At 43.0% G+C, this 15,761-nt stretch overlaps 1 protein-coding gene across 3 annotated transcripts in view; it reads left to right on the top strand.

Moving 5' to 3' along the window:
• Positions 1-2,950, top strand: part of GRK5 (G protein-coupled receptor kinase 5) — an 86,051-nt gene extending 83,101 nt beyond the window's left edge. For 2 of the 3 annotated variants that reach the window (XM_018078502.2, XM_025895752.2), the window contains 2 exons: positions 715-846; positions 1,621-2,950. In XM_018078502.2, coding sequence (XP_017933991.1) covers positions 715-846; positions 1,621-1,719 — 231 coding nt within the window. In that variant the 3' untranslated portion in view covers positions 1,720-2,950. Of the gene's footprint in view, positions 1-714; positions 847-1,369; positions 1,461-1,620 lie in introns of all 3 variants that reach the window. The other variant, XM_029962020.1, reaches the window with a different exon arrangement.
• Positions 2,951-15,761: the final 12,811 nt, after the last annotated feature.

Genomic DNA, 15,761 nt, shown 5'->3' with positions numbered 1-15,761 from the left:
CCAGACTCTAATGCTTTCATGAGTTACAAATGGCCCCTTTCAAGTTCTGTAATGTACCACAGGTGTCAGGTCCAGGTGACTGTATCTGTTGGCTCTGGATCTTTGTGTAAATTGGCCAGGATCCTACTGTACTTCCTTCTCCTGGATTTCTGCAGAGGTGTTTCAGCAACAGCTCTCGGGAGCTTTTCTGGGATAGTTGGAAGTCTTAGAAGAAGGCTCCTCCACTGGTGATCCTGATGTCACCCATTGCCTTGTACCTGCAGTGGGTCCCAGCTGCAGCATTGACTCTGGACCTTGAACTGCTCTGAGGTTCCCAGATCTGAGTCTTTCTTTCTGTTTGCTGTCAAAACACAGCCAACAGTAGATTTCATAATCCAACTCTGTATCAAACAGCAGATCCACTTGGGCAGAGGGGTGCTAATAACTGGGGTTTTGTAAGTGTGCCTGCCTTTACCCAAAATATTCTCCACAATGCTAAAGAAAAGAACAGGAAGTTTCACAGGGCAGTTTTTGACAAGAGTGATGTGCAAAGGTGCAGAGCAGACTCAGCCTCTCCTTTTCACACATCCTGTTTGCCTTCCATGGACACCAGCAGGAACCAACTGTTAACCCTCCCAACATATTGGTGACTTTGAACAACCCAGTGCTACTGGAATTTGGTTAATTCAGTTGTATCATCTCTTTTTTCTTTTCTTTCTCCTTGTGTTCCACTAGATGATAGAAACAGAGTGCTTCAAGGAGCTGAATGTGTTTGGACCAAATGGTACTATTTCACCAGACCTAAACAAAAGCTACCCCCCAGAGCCACCCAAGAAAGGATTGCTACAGAGAATATTTAAGCGACAGGTGAGATCTTTTATGGCTAAGACAAGGGAACTCCCACAGGTGCCCAGTGTCACAGCCATGTTCTGCTGGTATTTTTGTTAGGAGGAAGGCAGAGTGTCTCAGAGAGGGCTGGCTGTCACAGTTACCTGGTAATTCCCTGGCTAATCCTGCATGTCCCAGGTTTTCCATTTACCTCTTGTGATTTATATTTTTTTTTACTGCCAGAAGTTCCAGTGTTGTTCATGAGTTTTGTTTCCAGCAGTTGAAGTTCCTTGTGAAAATCCTTGATTTATATGTTTAAAAAAAAAAAAGGAAAAGAAAATGCAAATTTTGAGGGAGGTGGTCATGGCAGGAAACCAAGACAGTAAAAAGAGAGCAGACCAGATCATGCATGATGTACAGGTTTCATGAGGCCCCATGGCACCACTTGCAAATCTCAATAGCATTGTTAGACTGATCTGTTTCTGTAGAGTTAAAACCATGCCTGAGCATTGGCAGGTATCCTCTGTATTAGCCAGATTTAGCAGATACTGACATTTTGCAGTGAATTGATTTGACTCCTGGAGCTCGAGTGAGTCTTCTTTGCTTCATTCCTCAAGAACTGCCATGGTCCTGCTGACCTAGAGGGAATACAGGTAAGAAAGTAAAGAATATTTTGCATCCAAAGATCTTCAAACAAAAAAACCTTGCAGTCCAGTCAGTACCTTATCACCGTAAAATGAGCAATGTTGGACTAAAAATAAAAGCATGGCATATTTTGCAAATCTAATTGCCGTTGTCTTCCTCTCTCTACAGCATCAGAACAATTCAAAGAGCTCTCCAAATTCAAAGGCCAGTTTAAATCACCACATAAATTCAAATCACGTGAGTTCAAACTCCACTGGAAGCAGCTAGTTCCAGCTCAGTTTTGTGAAACAACGTGTTGCATCCTTCCACTATAATCTCTGGAGCTTCTGTGGATGAGAGAGCCTCCACCATTGAGTGAAAATAAAAGGGATCTCCCAAAATGGAGATTTTCTATCCATTCCTTCCAGTGGAGCCTCGCATTTTAAGAAGAATTTTCCACTCAGGTCTGTTTTTGGAGGTGGCACTCAAGACTGTGTGAATCACATTTGTCTATTTAGAACATTGCAATAGAAATTCAATGAACATGACTACTTGCACGTATTTAAATAGCATCATACTAGAACTGAATTTTGTCTTTATTATTTTTAAAGAAAAGTTTTGTAAATTTCTCTATTGTCTCAGTTTACATTTTGTACATTTGTATTTAAATGAAAGTCAGACTTTGGAGGTGTATATTTTCCAAGCAGCAGCTGTAAAGCCATGTGTTTTAAGACATTTTTTTAAAAGAAACAAAATGTGACTCAAGACTTCCAGAGCCTCAAATGAGAAATCATTCTTTTTAGCAATTCTAGAAAATTCTTCATAAATCACTTTATCAGTCTGGGGTTTAATGACATGCATTTTTATGGAACAGTTTATTCTTAATTATTTTACATCTGTATATTTGGTTTACAGCAACACTGCATACATTTCTCCTCTTCATTAGTTTGTAATGTCTCGCATTAAATGCTAACAGACAAGATTTTGGTGCATTCAAGAATGCTACTTGCCATGCTGAAGGTTTGTGATGTCATGGGACCAGCCCAGCTGAGATTTGCACTTCCTTCTGTTGTTGTTTCATCAAGTACTTTTTAGTTAGAAAAGGAGCCCTATTTGAAGCTCTTCTCCTTCACTAGTTTTTGTGCTGTTTCTAATGACAGATAGAACAAAACTGAGTGAGAGGTGACCTGGAAAGCAAATGTCCATTTATTTTTCAAACCTGCACCTGCTGAAATGAGAGCAAAACTCAAAGTATTCTCTGTGCTGCAGTCAAATTCCAAGGCCTTTCCACAGTTGCTCATATCAAACAGGTAGCAAGAGAGAAGTTCAACAGTCTGGTTTGTGCTGACCCTGGGATTTGTGATGACTTAGAGCTGAGCTGTGGAGGTTCAGAGTGGCAGCAGCAGAACCTACAGGCTGTGTCTGCACTTAGAGTCCTCCCATGTGTCATGCAAGCACCCCATGACTCCTCCCCTCAGTTAGATCCTCAGCTGAATAAAATATCAGTTCTGAAATAGTACCTCCCTCCTCATCCTTTGTCCAGGATCCTTTAACCATTGACAAAAACTGCTATAAACAGGACCAGTCAGGATCAGCAGCAGAACCTCAGGCATCAGAATTGTGCTCTTCTCAAGTATACCCCTATCTATTATTGGTAAGAACACCAGAGCAAAAATATGGTTACTTCCCTTCAACAAGAATTGGAAGACCTTTGTCCCCCCAGCTGCAGGCAGTGTGTTCTGTAAAGCATGTTGGTTCCCCGTGCTCTTTGCTGTGTTGGCTGCACTGTACTGATGATTTTACACCTTTGGGTCATCAGGAACATCTGAAGCCGGCCTGATGTGTCTAAAACCCTGTTAGCTTGTAGTGCAGCTATCCCAGGGTACAAGGAAGTTCCAGTGGAACTTTTAATAGTCAAAATTCCTTAGACTGTCAGGTGTATGTTCTATGTGTCCAGTGCTGAGGGGGAAGAAGATGCAGGTTAGTAGTGGCAAGTCTCTGAGTGAGAAAGACACTGGAATTCATAGTAAAGCAACTTGAGGTCATGAGGGAGAGAGAAATGACAGGGGCAGGACTTGCACAAAGCAACTGGCAGAGAAAAGTTGAGAAAGGGAGATGAGGCTTGAGCCACTCTGCCATGGCAGATGATGGCATTGCAGGTCTTACAGAAGATGCAAGATTTTAGGCAGGTAGTAATAGATGAGAATTATAACCAATTTTAGCTCTCTGAACCAGCTATAAATCAAATCTGTAATGGTTTCAGCTTCCTGATGAAGACTAACATTTTCTTTCTTTACCATCTAATAACAACAAAACCCTTACTGAAAGCTGGTGAACCAATTGCACATACAGGTTGGAGCTGGCCTTATACATCTTAGCTGCCACCAGCATTGTCTAGTGGTGGATGACTTCTGAGTGACAGCAGTGAAGGACAGCGTTTGTGCCTTGTCCTGCTCTCCTTTCAGCTGGCACAGTTCCTCACTCTGCACCTCTAGGACTCTACCAGTGGAGACACAGGGACAGTGCAAAGTCCTGGAAGGATGAGAGCTGCATTCATTGACTGCTGATGCTTAGAGGACACTGTGGTAGGATTAGATATCCTGAATCCTCAAGGTGTGCACCCAAAGGCCTAGGATGGACTCCCTCTGGGTTCCACCTCCTTGGGAGCAGTGAGTGAGGAAGAGCAGAGACACAAAACAAGATAATTGAGGGAGATTTCGTGCTGCATCCCTTAACTGTGTCCATCCTGAATGACAAACTATAAACAGTATTATGATACTGGGGCAGCAGAACTGTTGTACTTTTTCAGTGCCCAGCAACGAAAGACTTAATATTGTACATCTCTAGTGCTGATGAACAGTCCTAGAGATCTCCCTGACAGGGTTTGCCTACAACAAAACCCACAGGATTTCTTTCTTATAGCCTTTTTTTTTTTTTAATTATTCAGCTCACCTTGCACTCAAGACTGGAGTAGGACCACAGTCCTCTCACTTCCACTATGTGACCACGTGCCATTTGGTTTGATGGATTTTCTCTGCCTCCGTTTCAATTACAATACAAATTCTTTCCAAAAAAATGCATATATTCAGATCTAGTTGCTTGTTTTAAATAGACAGATAAGCAAACTTAGCTCTTTTTAAGAATCAGAAATTATGCAATCTGATCCTGAATTGTGCAAACATGTTTTTTTTATTTTTAAATCTTTACTGAGCAGTCAGATGAACACTAATTGGTTTACAGGCTTTTGTAAGTCAGGTGTTTGCTATCCATTTTCTACAGCGTCTCAAGGTTCACTTGAGTCTTGTAGCATTTTTTCCCACTCTCTGTTGGATGGGAGGCTTTTTTTAAACCAAGGGATAATGAAGGAAAAAATAACAAACTCTTGAGTGTGCACCCTTGACCTGGATTATCTAAAAAGAGATTTTTCACAAGCATGGCCATGACTCAGATGTTGTTTCTGAACAAAAAGCTGCTTGTGAAGTTCAGAAAGGTGTGAAGATAATCAAGCCAAGCAGGTACTGGAGATCAAGCTGAGCGTTAGGAAACTGCAGAATTCAATATCACAGTGTCCATCTGGCCCTACTGATTAGAGACTCCTGGTAACTGGCAGTTCAGAGGCAGAACAGCTCTCTGTAAAAACAGTTTAATACCATCTCAATTTGCAGTCATCCCAGAAACTGTGGCTGAGAGTGCCATCAGCAGTGGGAATCAAGCTTGGCTGACCCAGTAAAGCATCTGATTTGAAGATGCTGATTCTTAAGGTCATTCTCCCAGACCTCAGGATCCAGCTTGAATTCTTTGCTTCAGCTGTCAAAGCCTCACATTTCAAGTCCAAACTGCTGCATGTTCTTCCTTGGTTTATCATATATTGGTCACAGTTTCCTCAGTCACCTGAGAACTGCTCACACCAGGCCATATTACACATCCAGCCTGGCCTGGGGCTCAGAGACAGGGTTGTCTCTCTGAGGGTCAGAGGGAACAGTTTGATGAGGCAAGTGAGAACCCCCTCAGCCTGCATGAACAGCCATCACACAGGTCTCTGTTCCCATGTGTCTCAGCCTCAGTCAGGAGTTCCCTGCACAGGCTTTTCTGGAAGAGCAATAAATGCCCCTCCTTATAGCACAGCTGCTTCTTCTCACCAATCCCCCTGGAACAGGAGGCTGCAGGAACTGGCTTCATTGTGGACAAGATATGTGTGTTTTAACCTCTCTCCACGTTTAGTTGTGCTCATTCTCTTTGTTCAGTTGGTATTTGTAATGCTCAAGTTGCTCAGTGTAGAGGAGATCATTCATCAGGCATTTCTAAGCATTTCCCTTACAGTCTTTGGAAAGACTGGATTTTTCTTTCAAGGAACATCTTTGGGTTAGTCTGTCCCTTGGCATGTAGTCCATCTTCCTTCATGTGTGTAGCACGAAGCACAAAGTGGCCTGCAGGAGCTTTAGAAGTCCAGACTTAAAGGTTCTCCTGCCCAAGGAAGGTCCTAGTCTGGGTCAGGCTGTGGGGAGGTACATTTGGCAGTGAGGTTTGGGAGAATCTGTTCAACGGCTCCATGAAAAACAGGAGATTCCAGAGTTGTCTATCTCATGCCTTTCACAAATATGCCCTGACACTGAAAATGCTACTAATTATTTAGAGTAAAAAAAATGACTAACACCCTCATGCTAAAGCTGAGAGAAAGTCTGCATAAGTTTAAAACAATTCTTCTCTTTTGTGTGCTGGGCAGGATACAGTGTCTTTTGCACTAAATAATATTACAGTGCTGGCTGGTAATAATTGTCTGTCCTTAACTGAAAAGAAAAAAAAAAGATAAATAAATTGCTTTAGAGAATTTTAAAGTTATTTCCTTTAAGGAGAATAAAAAATTTCATCAGTGAAGGTGAAAGCCAACAACATGCTACAGTATTATACACTCACCTCTCCCAAACATCACTATGATAACACAAATGCAAGCTGCTGCTGTTGGTTCAGCTAAGCTGGGGTACTGACAAATGGGCTTCATGAAAGAAACAATTTTAAACAGATTGCTGCCTATTCACTATAATGAATATTACTGCTGGCACATACTCTTCTCCTTGGTTTATGTACTGGAGCCAGGAGTGATGGTTTGGGTTCCAATTCTGCCCGTGTTTTTCTTCACTGCCCTGGGCAAACCTCTGGGCAGTTTTGTTTTCCCACTCTTAAATATGGAGGGATGCTCTCTGTCTGTCAATTGAAAGCACTTTGGAGTCTGTGCAGAAACCAGATCAATATCAACTCTTTGTATTATTATTTCAGTGAAATAGGCTTAGTATAGCTGCTCTTATTTACATGACTGGGGAGATGACTTTTCTAAATTAGGGCTCTTTTATTATTGGTTTGCCTTAGTTCCTTAGAGACACTGAAAGAGAAAGCACTGCACTTCTGTGAGACATCTCCAACAGACCATGAGGTGACAGTGCAAATGTTAAAAGTATTAATTTCTTACTTAAAAGCTGGCCAGTAATGATAGCATTCCCATGAACACGTCCTCTTTTTTTAGGTAGGAGATAAATAGTTAACAAGGAAGGGAACAAAATAACATTCATTGGTTCAACTTTTTTGGCCGAGCCTGCAAAGGATTCCCTGCATTGCCAGTTGAGTGAGGATTCTCTGCATTAGCAGTTGAGTGAGGGGCTGTGTGAAGTCCCAGAGGTGCATCTGTGGCCAGCACTGGGTCAGCTCTGCCCAGCCATGGAAACAAAAGAGGCAACATCCCTGGGATTGGAGGGCTCCGAAGGGGAGCTCCTGGAGAAGATTCACTGCCAGAGAAGGAACACCTCAGGTGGTGGTTGGATGGCAAGTGTTCTCCTGCCTCATCACCCCACCCACAGCTGTCAGATACGTTGATTAGCAAGCTCAAACGAGTTGTTTCATGTGTGTTGGATGCGGTCTCCCTTAACTGCATTTCTTTTAAACACTGGACACTCTTCTAAAAGACTGAACATTTTAGCCTTTTGAAGGTGAAAGTTGTAAAAACTTTGTTTTGTGTTTCTGAGCAATGTAGATAGACCTAAAGATTTCATGAACTATCATGTGGTTGCCCATATCCGACTAATAATTAAATTGTAAAATTGCAGTTTCATATTAGGGTTAGTCTTTTCACCTGCTTTAAAAATTAAAAATCATATTTGGTATATAAACACACACAGAATATCCTGATTCAATTTCAAGAGCATATCCAGGATTAAATGTTTTTAAGCACTTCTAATACTGTAGTCTATAAGAGGAGCAGACACTTCTAAAGCAATGTTAAAAGTTGTCTTTCATAACTGAGTCAACAGATCATTTTTGTAATAAATTAAAGCAAGTGTTCTCAATTAGAAGAGCTAGTGGCTGTCGGTATTGTACAAAAAAAATCATTCTAATATCCAAAGGGTTGGGGTGGGGAGGGTCTGTTTGGTTTTGTTTCTCTTTCCAGGGAGATCTTTAACATTGTTTGATGAAGCTAGTTTCATTTTGAGATTGTTACTGAAGATAAAGGCTTCTTTGTTCTATGGCTGCTTGGATTCTTCGTACATAATGTCCTAGTAATGTCACAGTGCTGCTGTATCTAGATCAAACCACTGTTTTGATTGGGGTTTTTGGCTTTGTTTTTTTTTTTTTTCTTTTTGTTTGGGTTTTTTTTTAATAAATTCCTTAATTTAAATACATGAAAATTATATGTTTTGCTTTAATGAAGCACGTAATCAAACGGAGACTCCTGAAGTCCTTGGGATCCTGAAGATGATTACTGAGAGGGTGGGATGCAGTCCATACCTTGCTGGATGCTTTCGTGGCTTCATATGTTTTGTATTTTCTGTCCCATCACATCTTCAGGAGGACTGAGGAAACCAAAAGCCAAACTGAGGTTATATCTCCCTTTGTGAAGGTTCAGATTCTCATTTGAAAGCAGGTTACGTTTCCCCTGGCACCTCCTTCCTCTGCCTTCCATCCTCACCTCCCCAGCCTCTCTCTGCTCTCTCAGCCAACACAACTCTTTACAGCCTTAAAGGTAAGTTCAAGGAGAGGATGACAAACTCACCAGTAGGGACACGGGCCTGAGAAGACATGAAATATGTTTTAAAGTAAGGTGAGCACTGATTTATGAGGCCCTACAGAGGACTTTGCTCCAGTCTGGCAGAGAGAATATGCTTACAGAAGGAAAACAACATCCAGCCAAGTGTGCTGTTCAGTATTCCCCACAGAAAGATCTAAAACAGAGATAAAGAGTGGCTGCAAAATCTCCAGGAGGGAAGTGATGCACTGCTTTTGTTGTTAAGAGGAGAAAGAAGAATTTTTCGGGGAGGCATAAAGCATATTTTTATGAGACTGCTAATGGCAAGCAGTGTCTGCATCGAGTTTCTTGAAAGAACATTGTGAAAATAGATTATCTGCATGAAAGAAGCAGCTGCATCCAACAGCTAGTCAGTGAAACCTAAGGTAATAGACTGTATAAATTCAGGTTGTGCACATTCTCACTTTCCAAACAAACCCAGGCCATTTTTCACAAGATTTTAACAATCTGAGAGGAGATGAAATTTTATTCCTTCTCTTAACAGTTCTTGGCGGGGTTTTTTTCTCTCTGTAACTTCATGTCTTTTCTGTAACATCTAGATATGTTCCCTCCTGGGAGATGTAATCTTCCTTAGACTTTTCCACTACCTCTGACATGAGATGGGCAACTTCTCAGAGGGAAGTCATGACACAGTTTTGAAGGAAATCCAATTTAAAAAGCATGTCAACTTTTTTTAATTCCCTAGGGTGTTTTACAGATGAAAAATACCATAAATGGGCCTGACTCTGCAATTTAAGGTCTATGGGGTTCTTTTGAGTGAGTAAACAGTACAAGTTGCTGCCAAGTCAAAGCCTAATTTTTTGCATTTTGTGATTCTATTTCACTTTTGGTATTCAGTAAAAGTAAAAAATAAAATTAAAATAGGGCCTGTTAAAAGCTGGTGCTCTGCCTTGCCCTGAGCAGAGAAGAGTGACTGCCCAGAGGCTGAGCAGCTTGAATAGCCCATTTACAGATACTTGGGTAAATCACAGGATCATAGACTCATTAAGGTTGGAAAAGACTTCCAAAATCATCAAGTCCAGCCTTTGGCCAAACACCACCCTGTCAACTGAACCAGAGCACTGGGTGCCACCTCCAGGGATGGTGACTCCACCAGCTCCCTGGGCAGCCTGTCCCAATGCCTGACCACCCTTTCAGTGAGGAAAGTACCTGGTTTTCTGGGGTTTATTTTAATTATGGTCTATCACTGCTAATTTTTTTCTTAACTCAGGAAAAGTTTTCTCCTTCACTATTAGCAAATGTGAGTGGCACCCTAAGAATGCAAGTCTCCACATACCTCTGTTTATATGGCAGAGGTCTGCAGAGAGACTCAAGATGCTCCAGACCTGCTAATCTGGGGTCACTGCAGTGTGATAACCATTAAAATATCAGGAGCAGGAAGGCAGGCAGTTTGCCTTTTTTTTTTTTCCAAAAAGCTTGTAGATTGGAAATTATTTGCAAAACTAAACTTCAAAAGCACACGTTCAGGGGTGCTAAGCCACATGTTTAAGGAATGAAAGAATTAAGGTTGCCTGTGTTCCATTAATATTGTTCCCTTCTCCTTATGCACTGTTATTATTATGCCCTCTCATAATACTCTGTTATTACTATGCATTCACTCCTAGAGGAGAAACTAACCCCTGGCAAACTTACAATGAGAACCAGATGCATCCCCTCAATGGCATCTCCTAACACATTGTGGCTTTCAGACTTTCATTTAAATCTAAAAAAGAAAAATATTTTCCTGCAGGGAAAAATCTCACCTAATTGGCTGCTCCCTCCATTTGCAGCAGGAAGGCATTTGGGAATTCTGAAAAATTCATTTGGCCTAAGTGTGCAGTGCTTTCTCCCACACACCAAGGGCTGAGAGCTCTCAGGATCCCATCTCGGTTGCCTTGGGTCATCTTGATCCCAGGACTGGGGAATGACTCTTATATGTTTCATTTCCATTTTAGGGGGGAAACTCTTGGCTGTTTCCTGAGGGAACTGGCAGGAGGGGTGTGAGAGGTTCCTTAATCTGCCCTCTCCTTTCTGCGTGTTCATCCACACACTCTGAAAGACAGAAAGGTGTGGCCCAAGAGCTGAGGAGACAGTGCAGAAGAAATATTTCTGCAAATAGGTGTTGGGAAGAAGGAAAATATGACCTGCAGAAGGGACAAGGCACACCTTGGGGCAAGTTTCACAAGGACTGAAGAAATGGGAGGAACAAGGAGGGAAAAGTGATGGAGAGGAGTCAGCACTGGAAGGGATTAGGTCTAGCCAGGGGCATGGCTTAATTGTTAAATCACAATAAGTCTGAAAGGAAAGAGACAAGACATCAACTCAAACCAACACTGTAATGAATTTATTGCCAATGATACCACAGGCAGTAGTAGATCTTTCTGGAAGCTTAAAATCATTGCCCCACTTTGGGTCTGGTATTCAGTCAGGGCACTGTGGAATTAAACACTGACATTTCCCACAATGAAAAGCTTCAGCTGCAGCTGACATTGTATACTTACACAACCACGATAAATACTGATCCCATAAACAATTTGAAGCTCAGATTACATTAGGAATTTGCTGTGTTGTTCTCATATTTACAATAGGAAAGTAGGAAGGAGCCTTCTTTCATGTTTAATTCCATCATTCTGACTCAAATCTAGCATTTTTTTCCTCTTTGCCCTTGTAGTGGCTTTTAACTCGAAGGTTTCTGAGTCTGCAAATGAAACCATAATAGCTGATCATATTTAAAAGTAAATCTTCTCTCTGTGTTTGCTTCTTCACGTGTCAAGCTCTTACAGTGATCCACCTGGAGATTACATGTGGCAACGAGTGAAAATCAATAATTTCTCATCAACTATTTTGTCTGTGTCGTAAATAAGAGATAATAAGACCATAAATTAGTTGGGCCACAGTGATAAAACCGAGAGGCTTAAAACAAGCAGAGTAACTAGGCAGAACACAACATTCTTTCTTCAGATTAACTAACACAAACTCACAATAGGAAACAAGCTACTCCTCTGACACTTATCACTTTTTTCGAGGCCATGTAAGCATTTAAGTAATATATGCACATATTTAGAACTCTGCTATGAGTCACACCTATGGGGCAATTATGCTGACTCTCTGCAGAAAATAGTTGAAAACAAATCTATGTATGTGATGTAAATCAAGAACACAAAATGAGAGACTATTTCCTCCCCCAAACAAGCATCTTTCTGTGCCAGAGGGGGCTGACGTGTCTGAACTAAAGTCGGGATGGTGCTGAACAGGAACAATTTTTCCTGGGAAAGCCGTAACCAGCCCTGGTGTCATTTCTTCTGCACGAATACTTCTAGGGGAGCAGTGATGTGCATTGTCAAAACGTCCAAACAGTCACTCTTACAGAGCTTCAGGACATTCTGGATTTTGTCCTGCCCGTTGCACTGGCTCCCTTTCTGGCTGTGCTGGTGTGCTGGCACACAGGCCCCCTCCCTGTCCTGCCCCGCCACCAGCACGGCGCTGCAGCTGCTCCTGCGCCGGGATCCCCTCTGCGGGCTCTCATCACCAAATGCTTTTGCTGTCCTGTTGGATCTCTTACTTCCATAGCTCCCCAGCTCCAGCAGCCTCTCGTTGAAGTACTCCTGCAGTGGTTTGTCGTGGAAGGCAGTGCTGGCTGTCAGGGGCCCTTCCAAGGAGCCTCTCCGGGAGCTCCCCAAGCCATGGGCTAACGAAGGTCTCCTGGAAAAATCGGTCAGCTGGGATGAGGAGTTCTTTCCTCTTTCCAAATCCTGGAAAAGTTGGTTGAAGGCTGGAATTCCCACGTAATTTCTTGATAGCTATTTTATATGGGGGGAGGGAGGGGGAGAGAAAAAAGCAGGATTGGGGGCAGGAGAGAGAAAGAAATCTGAATTAAAATATACTGGCTTAAGCGGAAAAGGAGTCTAAGGTGTGTGATTCCATACAGTGAAGAGCTGTTAGAGAACATTTGAGCTTCTTAATCCAAATTCTCTGAGGACCATGCATTTTGGTCTGGATCCCTCTCTGAAACACAAGTGCATTGGGCTGAGCTTAATTAATGCTGAGCTTAATGAATGCTGAGCATTTTTACCTCCTACCAGCTCTGGTGTACTGCCACAATTTTCTGTAGCCTCTGTGAAAACCTAACTTTCTGAAAGAATCTCTCACCTATCTGTATCAACAGAATTTTAGGTTTATCTTTTTAAAATCCCCTTAGCCTGTAGCTGCTCTTTCCCAAGGTAAAAACAGATCCCACTTCTAAGAGGATTTTTTTTTTCCCCCTTTTCCTTAATCCCAGGTAAATCTGTGCTGAACTTCAGTGTATTTTTACAAGAATTGTAATTTTCACATACAATTTATTTCTACATCTTAAAACTTCAAACTTTATTATTGTGGCACCACATCATAGCATAGATGTGCATAAACTTTTCTGCTCCTTTCCTGTTGCAGGCCAAATTCACACCTGAGTTATTTGAATAGTCAAAGAAAGACCTGATCCAGTCCCCACTGGATGTCTTTAGGCTGATTTCAGGGGAACATCCATGCTGTGAGTCCTTTTTTAGACTGCTGGAAATTCACCATGTAAAAGGTTGACTCTCCATGTCCACAGTTTAATGTCCCCTGGGTTTTCCAAGTCACTGCTCTGCCATTCCCACCTTTCTCACAGGTATTCCAAGACACCCTGGCCTGTCTCAAGCTACCAGGAGGGACAGCTGGTTTCTGTACAGCAAGTCAGAGCAGAGCATGGCTTTTTCTCTGAAAACCTTAGCAGTTTGTCTTGAAGGAAGAGCTGGTTTACATTATATTACTGTTTCTAATCAATAAAAAGAAAGACTATACTGTATGTGGATGACAGCCACAGCGGGATCGTGGAACATTTTGCAATCATTTATTATGCCTGACAATGCCTTTGGTATATAAAAAAAGCCATCACTCATGCAGTTTTTGACAATCTCTAATTAAGGCTGGATACTCTCTAAGGGTCCAGCCACAAATCTGGATTCAGAGCCCAGCAATGTCTCAGCAGGGCACTCCATCATCAGCCTTTGACATGTTGCCTACTAGTAATGAATGAAAAACATTGAGCTCAAATGAGAAATAGTGGATTGGACATGCCATGTAAACTGAAAAGCAATCGAGTTTTTGATCTCTCACTCTTCCATCACACTTCATTCTGGAAGGGACCCAGCAAATCAAATGCCCCTGCCTAGAGTGGTTGTACTTTTGGAAGAAGTTAGGTAATTGGAGAACACTAAAACTTGACTAAAAAGCAGTCTTCCTAACTTTTTAAAAACATTTAAAAAATAAAATCAACCTAAAATGATAACCAACTTTAAAATGTAGCAGAATAAAACTCATTCAAGTCAAGTTTTTCTATATCAAACCACAGTGTAAACCTTATTATCGTATCAAATATCAGCTTGCCAGGACACTGGGGAATTATTCCTCTAACAGAAGAATAGGTAGCATTTATCACATATTGTAAAGAGAGGTTTTGCATACAAACCTTAATATCCTGGAAGCCTGGATATTCTGGGATGATGGGCAAGGCACACTTGCTAACAGTGTTTGAGTGCCTTTTTTGCACCATCCTGTGAGAGCAACTGCAGCTCCTGGAGAGGTGGGATTGTCCCAGCTCAGGTGGATTGTCAGTGGCACGGAGTGGTTTGCAGTGTTTTATGTAGCAGGTTCTCAGGCACAGCACCGAGGCAGGTCCCTCCATTTCAGCACGGTTCAGAGGAGTCTGGGAGCGATGTGTGCTCCAGAAAAACTCTCTCTCCTGGTTTTCCTCTAATGTCTTGCACTAGTGAGTCCCCTGACAGGCTGCAGTGCTGGGTGGCAGCAGGCACAGCAGGCACAGCAGGCACAGCTGGCACAGCTGGCACAGCTGGCACTCAAACAGCTCTGGCAGTGCAGCTCTTGCTCATCAGCTCGGGTTCATCAGATCACGGGCAGGCGACGCCTTCGCTGAGGTCTGAAACCCTCCAACCATTAATGCTGCTTTTATCCCCTGAGAGCTCCTCGCAGACGGTCGGTAAATCTTCCCCACGGACGCAAAGGGTTCAGGTGAGGGGGGAATTTGCAGGGATTACTCGCTCTCCCACCGTCATCCCAGACAGTCTGATGTGGCTGCTGACGCGGCAGCAATTAGAGCAGATCAACAACCTGCATGCAGGAGTCGTCACCGAGCCTATTTGGAGCAGGCAGATCTCTGCCCTTCTGACTGGGCATCCCTGACACCAAAACATCAAGGGCTTTAGCTCAGCAAGGCAAAAGGGGAGTTAAGTCAACACAGTGAGGCAACAGGGCAGGACTTTCCTGCCCTGACAGTGTAGAAAGCTGCAATAAAATATTCCTCCCTGTGCCACTGGGCTTCCTCAGTGTGGTTGGAGATGAGGTGCAGCCCTGGAGGTCGGAGGAGATCTGAACTGCCTTGCTGTGTGTGGGGCTGTGTCGGGAGAGGGATGCACTGCCCTCAAACAGCCTGGCACCGGTGTAGATTTGGCAAGAGACCGTGGGGACAGCAAGACTCCTTTCAGGCAAAGCTATGAAAATGTTCACAGCAAGAAGCAGTAGCTGCCCTGAACAGCTCACACTCGACACATCACAGATGAGGGGCAGGCAGGGAAGCAGCTCCGCTGTTTTGATTTGGAGATGCATTGGTGGTATCACGTGCTAGAAACAGATAAATGTGTGTAGTTGCAACAGTTGACACCCATGAACTTTGGCAGCACAGGGCTCTTTATTGTCCCCAGTGACTGGTGACATGTCCTGCCATTTGCAGGGCAGCACCTCCATTCACTGCCCCACTGTGGCCAGTTTGCATGCAGAGCTTTGGCCCTGAGTGATGAGCTGCTTCTTCTCCATCACATGCTGTGAAGTAATTACTGTTCTCACTGATGCCTGTGGAAAGAATACAGAGAGGATTTGCAATCCCCTCAACCTCCAGGGCTTCTGCTAATTCAAGGTATTCATAAATGTTTGCCCACTCTGAATACATGCAAGTATTTGTGGATGTCCTGGACGAGCTAGAGATCCTTATGGATCCAGGGTATCCAGAAACGCTTGCATGGACATATTCAGAGCTCTGACTGTGAGCTGAAGAGCTTTGGATCTTATCCATGAGACCATCAGCTGGATTCAGGTTAGTGCTTTAGACTCTGGCAGATGGCAGCTTGGCAGGCTCAGGGCAGAGGTCACAAGAGCAACACCCACCCGGCTGCTGGACCACAGCAGGTCAGGCACGAGCAAAGAGCCCACGTGAACACTTACACCCAGGTCAGGTGTGAGCAAAGAG

This window comes from Manacus vitellinus, unplaced genomic scaffold (assembly GCF_001715985.3).
Source record: "Manacus vitellinus isolate BGI_N305 unplaced genomic scaffold, ASM171598v3 scaffold_40_pilon, whole genome shotgun sequence".
In the NCBI taxonomy this organism is placed as follows: Eukaryota; Metazoa; Chordata; class Aves; order Passeriformes; family Pipridae; genus Manacus; species Manacus vitellinus.
The sequence above is the reverse complement of the archived record's forward strand: the minus strand, read 5'-3'. Positions and strand labels throughout refer to the sequence as shown.